Here is a 9,629-nt window from a genome sequence, read left to right as displayed (position 1 = left end):
CCTCTGACCTCTGGCATCAACAAGGCATTTCCGCCCACAGGACTGCCGCTCACTGGATGTTTTTTCTTTTACTGAGTTGCCGCCATGTGATTGGCTGATTAGAAATTAAGTGTTAACGAGCAGTTGGACAGGTGTACCTAATAAAGTGGTCGGTGAGTGTATATTATCTGTAAATACTTTGATAGAGATAAAAAAATTCAAACTCTGTACTACAATTCGAAGAATACATTTATTGAATAAATTTGATATTAAAACTTCCAGAACAATTTATGTTTAAAAAGATAAAAGCTAGTTTATTGAAATATTATACTTAGTAATTAGGGGTGCAGCAATTCATGTACTCATACCGAACCGTATCGAACAGTGCTTTAGGTTCAATACACACCTGTATCGAACAATACAGATTTTTAAAATTTACTTTATCAACTTGTCTTGTGAAGATGCTCTGTGTAGAAGGATCAGTGGATCTGTGTTCGACTACTCCACCTAGGCTGCATTTTTGAGCGCAGATCCACTGAGAAACTTGCAGTTTCAGCAACATTTAGGTTAAACAAATGTTCATAATTAATTTAAATAAATTACAATTTAAAAGGGGCATGGACATTTCTCTTTTTTGTATCGAAAAAATATCGAATCGTGAGACTAAAGTATCGAACCAAATCATGAATTTTCTGTATCGTTGCACCCATATTAGTAACATGTTTCAACATAAACTGAATGTTATTCAAACGATGGATGCCGTTTTTGTTTCAAAGTTTAAGTGTATAAAAACTATTGTAGTATTATTTGAATTTATTTTAGAAAAATATATAATTTCTCTTTTGTTTTAAAGCATGAATATAAAAATTAAGTCATCACGTTACAATAAATACACCAATAAAACCGATAAATCGAGCCTCAGGTCACTGAAGTCAGTCAGACATCAACTATACACTCTCCTGTTTTTGTTTTCCTGAGTGACCCTGGTATCATATTTCACTCAACTGATTTAGCCATTTTCGTAAATTGAACAAACTTTTTTGGGGGCTCGACCGGGATAGTCTAACTCCATTTTGTCCAATTTTTTCCCTAAAATGGGAGAAAATTGTCCAGTGTTTTTTTGAATCTCCAACAAACTTTGGTTTGAAGCTTCAGAGCCACCTGAGAGATGAAGAGGGGGGAGGGGCCTGAACAACATAACCCCTCCCGCTCCAATCAACAACTGATATAAAAACATTAGCTTTATACAGCTAAAAAAAAAAAAACAACCAAAAACTAAATATTCAACGATTTGCAGTTTATTTAATCTGTTAGTATTTTCATCAGTTAGTGGCCTAATACAACAGAGTGCAGTATTTATGTAGCAACATTTATAATAAAAAAAATAAAGCTGCAGCAACTTTTGCAGTGAAAAGACAACAGATAGGCAGACATGCGGCACAGAAAAACACCAACGTAAAACTATTTAATCATGCTAAAAAGAAGAATCTACAAAACTGAGTTTAGAAAAAGACGGAACTCCAGTTTCTTATTTCTCAAACAGATTGACTCTAAATTGTTAAAAAAAAGTTTGTTTATGGGCACAATTTAGCGTCAACATTCAATAAACTGTATCCGGAGTCCGAACACCGCAGAGCTGCTGCTTCAATGGCAACAAAATAAAGTACAGCAAAAAGGCACATTCAATAACAACAGCCTCGTTCCCTTTAACATTTAAAAACCAAAAACAATGAGACTAATCACAAAACAAAAGTTTTCATTTGGCCAAACTGCAGGTTTGAATCCCTTTAAAATGCTGATATTGCACCAAAACAACCCCTTTAGTTTGAGAAACAATCGAGTGTTGTGCTTTAAATATGTGTGTTTACTCTGCATTATGGAAGACACAATGTTTGTGTGTGTGTGTGTTTGGCATTCGTACAATGATTTCCACACAAACAATAAGCCGTACATTGTGAAGCGGTTGCCAGGTTGGAACATTATCCCCCCTCTTTAAGACCCGGTTTTTTTTACACACGATTAGTAGAAAAAGGCTTCGCTCGGATCAAGTTTCTTGTCTCAAACCTCCTGATGCTCGCCGTGCCGCCGGCAGCCGTTCAAGTATTTGCAGATTGTTTCAAAAATATATTTTGCTGCTGAAGTGGAGTTTTATGAAGTTTACTGGTGTCCGTCCATCGTTAGCCGATACATTTTGAAAAGACGTTAAATCACGTTTTTCAGAGTTGTTGTAAGTTTAAGCTTAGGATCGAACAAAGTTTTCACTTCTGAACCAGAAAAATCTGTTTTAGAGACTTTTGAATCAAACTATGGACCAGAAACATGTTAAAAGTTCTGGATGAGAAAAAGAGATTTTTAAAAATGTGTTCGTTGATACTGTAACAAAAAATTTTTTTTCTCTCGCAATTTTGCGTCACAGTCCGATGTACACGAGCTTAACCTGCTGTCACTTTAACCAGCTCATCCAACCATCAGTCCATTCATCCAACCATCAATCCAGCCAACCATTTGTCCGTTCAACCATCCATCCATCCGTCCATCTAGCCATCCATCCATCCATCCATCCATCCATCCAACCAACCAACCATCCATCCATCTATTCATCCATCCAACAATTCATCTATTCATCCAACCAACCATTTGTCCAACCATCTATTCATCCAACCAACCAACCAACCATCAGTTCATCCAACCATTCAACCAACCAACCATCAGTTCATCCAACCATTCAACTATCCATCCGACCAATCGTCCGTCTGTTCATGCATCCAATAATTCGTACATCCATGCATCTGTCAAACCATCTATTCATTCGTCCAACCATCCATCAACCTCATTAAAATTCCATCCAACCAGAGTCAGAGTTCCAGAGTCAGGTCTTGGTTTTGTTATTTTAGTGTTTGGATCAAATAAAGTTTTTAGCTTCTGACCCAGAAAAACACAATTCCAACTATGTGACAAAAACGCTTAAGCTCTGGACAAAAAAAAGGATGATTTTTAAAAACACCTTTGTTGATACTGTAACAAATAATAAATACCTTTTTTTTCCTCACAATTTTGCATCACAGCCCAGTGAAACATGAACTCAACCTGCTGTTGGTTTTTAACAAGCTCAGTTTGGACAAAAAGTTTGAGCGGGCCGGGCCGACCAGCAGAAATAATGTGCTGGAAGTGCTACAGCTAGCTGTGTAGAAATGATCAATATCGAATTTGCTTGAAGACAGAACTAGCCATTGGCTCATCAGTTCAGTCAAAATGATGTTGTTCAAAGAACTGAAACAGGTAAGATTGTGATTAATGTTTCCATAAAACCCCACTTCAGAACATCCTCTGTACTGCAGTAACATTCTCTTCATTTTCAGTGCTTTACCATAGAAGATGAAACATCTCCAAAGTTCCATCCTAAACACTTTGTCGTGACAAAGAGAGGAAGACGATTAAAGTCCGACTGGAACCAACCGGATCGGTTAGAGAAAAGACAAAAACCCCACGACTCCTCCAGCCGAGAAGAAAACAAAACAAATATGGAGTCCAGCAGAAAAAAACTCAAGAATCCTGGAAGATTTCTTCAAAGGCGACAGAGTTTCTTATTTGTTAACCTTATTATAATATTGCTGTTGGAGCTGAAACCTGTAGCATCCATTATGTTAAACTTTACTCCTGTTTTCAGAATTAGCTCACAAACATAATCTGTCCTACGTGTTTCTTTTAAAGGGCTCAGAAACGTCTAAAACAGCAGGGTTTCTACCAGTAAACATGGTCACAGATCTGCAACAGGAAGCAGGAAGACGTCGGGCTCAGACGTGATGCTGAGCGATGAGGTTCCGCAGCTGCTTGATGATGGTGTCGATGAGTTTCTGACGGTCCCGGTCCGCCTTCTTGAACTGAGCGAAGACGTTGTTCTTCCTGCTCGTCTCCTTCATCCTGCAAGCAGAGATGGATTAGACGGATTAAACTCGACACCGCCTCGTCGTTACAAACCTAAATGTTTCCTGAGATTTGAGCTGTTTTTAACAAACACTTCCTGCTGTTTGAGCAGATTGAATGTTTGTTTTCATGCAGGTTGTGTTTCACATCAACACGGGCGTTTGTCTCCAGGTGAGTTTTATCATCCGTGTGTTCATGCTTCCGTGAGTCTCGGGTTTTAAAAAACAACAACAAAACAAACAAACAAACCGGTTAGCAGTAATCCCAGTCCATGCCTGCATCAAACAGAAAATACTCACGGCTTAAACAACCTGTCAGAACACGACGACACACACAGACAAGGAAACAAGATGAAAAACAGGAAGTCACGCCACTTCCACTAAACCAGAACAAGTTTGACTTTTTCTGGTTTAAATCTGCAAACATTCAGCTGTTTGTAGGTTCAGCTGAAAAGTCGTGAAGTGACAAAAACTTAAACCAAACTCAGAGTTCAAAGTTTTCTGGAGCAGGTAGGATACTGATTATTCACAATCCCACTTTATGTACAGTATTTGGGTTCAACTTTACAATAAGACTTCTCATTTAAATAAATAATCCAGTTAGTTAAACCTGACGTGTTTAGGTTCTGTTAAAACTTAAATAAAACCTGATTTTGTTGATTTTATACTGGGTCAGTCTTCTTCAAACCGCTGCTCTCGTAAACTTGAGCTAACTTATCAGGAGACACATTTCAACAAATATTTGTTTTGAATCTTTCCAGAATAAAATGTTAAATAATAATAACTAAAAATGTTAATGTCAAATTTATTTAATTAGCACAATAAAAACAACAAAAGCTGATCAAAGTGCTTTACAGTTCAGTCAAGACTTGTATCAAAAGACAAATAAGATTTATAATAAACAATAATAATAATAAAAATTATAAAGAAATAATAAAAATGTAAAATAATCATAACTAAAATGTAACAACTTCTACTTGTGACTGTTAGCAGCACTGGTTACTAAGTGGGAGGTTCTTGGGGTGTGGGCGGAGTTTAAAGAAGCCATAATGAGTTGGTTGGATGAAGGCTGGTCAAAACAGCCAGAAAGCGTTAATCAAAAAAATCGTTAACTTCAAATATTTATAGTAGTCATAGTGCTAAACGCACAAAATTTGTGGTCTTTAAACTAGTTTTACTATTACTTCATCTTTTAACGTCCTCCACAAGTCAATCCAGGTTTTGTGAAACTCCACCACTAAGACAAACCCCGCTTATTCCAAACTCCACCTACTAAGAATAACTCCACCTACATTACAGACTCCGCCTTTATTTCAAACTCCACCCACAAAGAATAACTCCACCTACATTACAGATTCCGCCTTTATTTCAAACTCCACCCACAAAGAATAACTCCACCTACATTACAGACTCCGCCTTTATTTCAAACTCCACCCACAAAGAATAACTCCACCTGTATTGCAGAGTCCGCCTTTATTCCAAACTCCACCCACAAAGAATAACTCCACCTACATTACAGTCTCCGCCTTTTTTTCAAACGCCACCCACGAAGAATAACTCCACCTACATTAGACTCCGCCTTTATTTCAAACGCCACCCACAAAGAATAACTCCACCTACATTACAGACTCCGCCTTTATTTCAAACTCCATCCACAAAGAATAACTCCACCTACATTACAGACACCGCCTTTATTTCAAACACCACCCACAAAGAATAACTCCACCTACATTACAGACTCCGCCTTTATTTAAAACTACACCCAAAAAGAATAACTCCACCTACATTACAGAGTCCGCCTTTTTTTGAACTCCACCCACAAAGAATAACTCCACCTGCATTAGACTCCGCCTTTATTTCAAACTCTACCCACAAATAACTCCACCTACATTACAGACTCCGCCTTTATTTCAAACGCCACCCACAAAGAATAACTCCACCTACATTAGACTCCGCCTTTATTTCAAATGCCACCCACAAAGAATAACTCCACCTACATTACAAACTCCGCCCACCTTTGTACTGCAGAAAACTTTACTTGCAAATACCAGAAAAGCCCTCATAATAAACAGCTGACGACAATTAGCACTGATGCTAACAAAACTAGCTTTGTGTTTATAACCTGATAATAAACCATTTATAAGTCTCTTTATGTAAACATTTCTACTTCTTTGTTTCAACCGGTTTCATGAACAAAATCACTTTAATTTAATTAAACATCCTGACTTTTGTTCTTTCTTTTTTTTCAATAAAACATTTTGCAGATTGCTGGTGGAAAGTGATTAACCTGATAAACATAAATAATCGTAGTTTGGACACCGATGATAATCCAGACAGATTACTCACTTCTCCAGGAGGGCCAGAGCGGTGTGGGGGTTGACCCTCAGGTATCTGCAGCTGGGTTTGCCGTAGTCTGCCAGGTAAGTGGACCAGTCCCATTGAGTGAACAGGTCCAGCAGCTGAAGAGGAGGAAGAGGAGGATTCATCACATCATCCTTCTTATCTCAGATCTGATACATCTATTGAACAAGTTTTATTATGTTTGGGCTGTGGTTCATGAGATATTTTGCTAACAGACACAAACAGGAGAAAAATGCAGAAAGTGAAGAGGAGGTGTCCTCTTCCTCTTTAAGTGTTGCATAACCTGCAGCTGCCCTGCTGAACTCTGCGACAAACACCAAGAACCAGGCTAAGTGTGTGTGTGTGTGTGTGTGTGTGTGTGTGTGTGTGTGAGTGAGAGAGAGAGAGAGAGAGAGAGAGAGAGCAGGGAGCCCCAGTGAACTCTAGGTAACACCAAAACACGCACACACATCCAGAAAGAGAAACCATATGTGAGCGAGGGATGAGAGAGGAGGAGGAGGAGGGACGGAGAGCAAAACCACATGTGGGGGGAAGATGGAAAGAAAATGAGAGAGTGGAGACGGAGCCGACGAAGAGGAGGAGAGGAAGACGAAGATAAGACCTGGAGGACTGGGATGAAGGAGCGTCGGGAGACGTAGACGCCTCATCAGGACAACAGGAAACAGAACCAGCAGGATGAAAGGAGCAAAGGGGTCTGAATGAGTCCGACTGAAAACTCTTTCATCTGCTGCTCAAAGGTCAAAGTCTTCGTCTGTCTGTTAGCAAATTTTCTCATGAATCAATGAAGGTTTAACTTAGACTGAATAAACTCGACTCAATTAAAGATGGCCTCCACAGATGATCCACCTCAGTCAATACAAACAGCAGATAGAGATAAATGTGTGGTAGTAGCTGAGAGTCGTTCTCTGAGTCATCAGGTCACAGAGCCAACAGGTCCAGGAGACTTACCAGATCCTTTTGGGGGAACCCAAAGGGATTCCAAGACCAAAGAAGATCCATAATCCTGCCAGTGGATTCTGGGTCAGTCCCCGGGCCACCAAGTGTAACGTGACCAGATCAAGTTCAGTCCAAACAACCAACCATCCATCCATCCATCCATCCATCAGTCTGCCCATCCATCCATCTTCCCAACCATCCATCCATCCATCTGTCCATTTTCTCAACCATTCATCAGTCTATCCATCCTGCCGACTATCTGTCCATCCATCCATCATCCATCCATCCATCCATCCAACCAACTTTCCATCTATACATTCAACAATCGTCCATCCTCCCAACCATCCTACCATCCATCCATCTATCCATCTGCCCAGCTTCCCAACAATCCATTACTCCATCTATCTGTCCATCCTTCCGTCCATCCTCCAATCCATCCATCCATCCATCCATCCTACCATCCATCTTCCCAACCATCCATCCATCCATCTGTCCATCTTCCCAACCATCCATCAGTCTGTCCATCCTCCCGACTATTCGTGCATCCATCCATCCATCCATCCATCCATCCATCCATCAAACCAACTTTCCATCTATCCATTCAACAATCATCCATCCATCCATCCATCCATCCATCCATCCTCCCAACCATCCTCCCATCCTCCCATCCATCCATCCTACCAACAAACCAACTTTCCATCTATCCATTCAACAATTGTCCACCCACCCACCCATCCATCCATCCATCCATCCATCCGCCCGTCCACTCCAGAGTCCGGTCGATGAAACAACATAAACTGTCTAAAATGCAGTTTTGTAACCCGTGAAAAAAGAAAATGGTCTAGGATTTATAAAATCGGGACATTCGAACCCTCAGAATTCAGTTTCAACCTGTTCCCTTTAAAACTAATCTTTATTAAAAGTTTTAGTTTATCAGCGGCGTGAGAAACTGGATCATTTTTATGGTCGGTATAAATCAACGTAAAGAGGTCAACGGCTGGAGATTCTCCTTCAAACAGGAAGTCACCCGACTCTTCTCTACTCTCAGTAAAAAGTTCAGTCAGCCTTCAAAGAGAAGACGAATGCTTCCTTCATACTTCCTCTCCTCCGTCCTTCGTCTAACTGACACTATCTCCTATCTGCTTTCCTCTCCTCCTTCCCCTCTCTGTCCTCCACTTCACCCGGGCCTGGCCCAGGTTTGACCCGTTAATCCTCTTGTATAAACAAGGACAAACAGAAACTGGTAAAAATGAAATCAGCTGCAGAACCGTAAGGATGTTTATGTCAGCAGAAAGATGGTTTAGTTGTGTCTTTAGTCACAGAAATAATATAAATAAATGTAATGAAACTAAGTAGAAAATGGTTAAAATCTGACATTTTTAATATTTTTGACTTGAAACATTTTTTTGTTTAGAGTCCAGGTTCAAAGTAAATTCAGTTTCGACAGACTTGGACCTAAAGCCCTTTAAATACTGTCCAGTTGAATTCAAGTCAAAACAGGCTTCATCTGATCCCAACTGCATAAATTTATATCCACTTCCTTTACAGGTCATGATGAAAATGGTACCTGTCCAACAGTCCCTGTATGAGGGACATGTATGTGAGACACCAAGACACAGGTCACCAGTCCGCCAAAGGGACACCTGTACGGGTCATTAGTCCAGGATAGGCCAACAGTCCATCACAGGACAGGTCAACAGTCCATCACAGGACAGACCAACAGTCTATCACATAACAGACCAACAGTCCATCACAGGGACACCTGGATGGGTCATTAATCCATCACAGGACAGGACAACTGTCAATAACAGTCCATCACAGGACAGGACAACAGTCCATCACAGAACAGACCAACAGTCCATCACAGAACAGACCAACAGTCCATCACAGAACAGGTCAACAGTCCATCACAGAACAGACCAACAGTCCATCACAGAACAGACCAACAGTCCATCACAGGACAGACCAACAGTCCATCACAGGACAGGTCAACAGTCCATCACAGAACAGACCAACAGTCCATCAGAGGGACACCTGGATGGGTCATTAATCCATCACAGGACAGGACAACTGTCAATAACAGTCCATCACAGGACAGGACAACAGTCCATCACAGGACAGGCCAACTGTCAATCACAGGACAGGACAACTGTCAATCACAGGACTGGCCAACTGTCAATCACAGGACAGGACAACTGTCAATCACAGGACAGGACAACTGTCAATCACAGGACAGGACAACAGTCCATCACAGGACAGGCCAACTGTCAATCACAGGACAGGACAACAGTCCATCACAGAACAGGCCAACTGTCAATCACAGGACAGGACAACTGTCAATCACAGGACAGGACAACAGTCCATCACAGGACAGGCCAACTGTCAATCACAGGACAGGACAACAGTCAATCACAGGACAGGACAACAGTC

The 9,629-nt window shown here is 40.6% G+C and overlaps 1 protein-coding gene across 2 annotated transcripts in view; it reads right to left on the bottom strand.

Moving 5' to 3' along the window:
- Window positions 1–2,864: 2,864 nt before the first annotated feature.
- Window positions 2,865–9,629, bottom strand: part of exoc6b (exocyst complex component 6B) — a 63,411-nt gene continuing 56,646 nt past the window's right edge. For both annotated transcript variants that reach the window (XM_014010594.1, XM_014010595.1), the window contains 2 exons: window positions 6,249–6,361; window positions 2,865–3,900 (listed from right to left, as the gene is read on the bottom strand). In XM_014010594.1, coding sequence (XP_013866048.1) covers window positions 3,774–3,900; window positions 6,249–6,361 — 240 coding nt within the window. In that variant the 3' untranslated portion in view covers window positions 2,865–3,773. The remainder of the gene's footprint in view (window positions 3,901–6,248; window positions 6,362–9,629) is intronic.

The sequence above is a fragment of the Austrofundulus limnaeus genome, unplaced genomic scaffold, assembly GCF_001266775.1.
Source record: "Austrofundulus limnaeus strain Quisiro unplaced genomic scaffold, Austrofundulus_limnaeus-1.0 Scaffold70, whole genome shotgun sequence".
NCBI lineage: Eukaryota > Metazoa > Chordata > Actinopteri > Cyprinodontiformes > Rivulidae > Austrofundulus > Austrofundulus limnaeus.
Note: the sequence above shows the minus strand (reverse complement) of the source record. Positions and strands in the feature narration are given on the sequence as shown.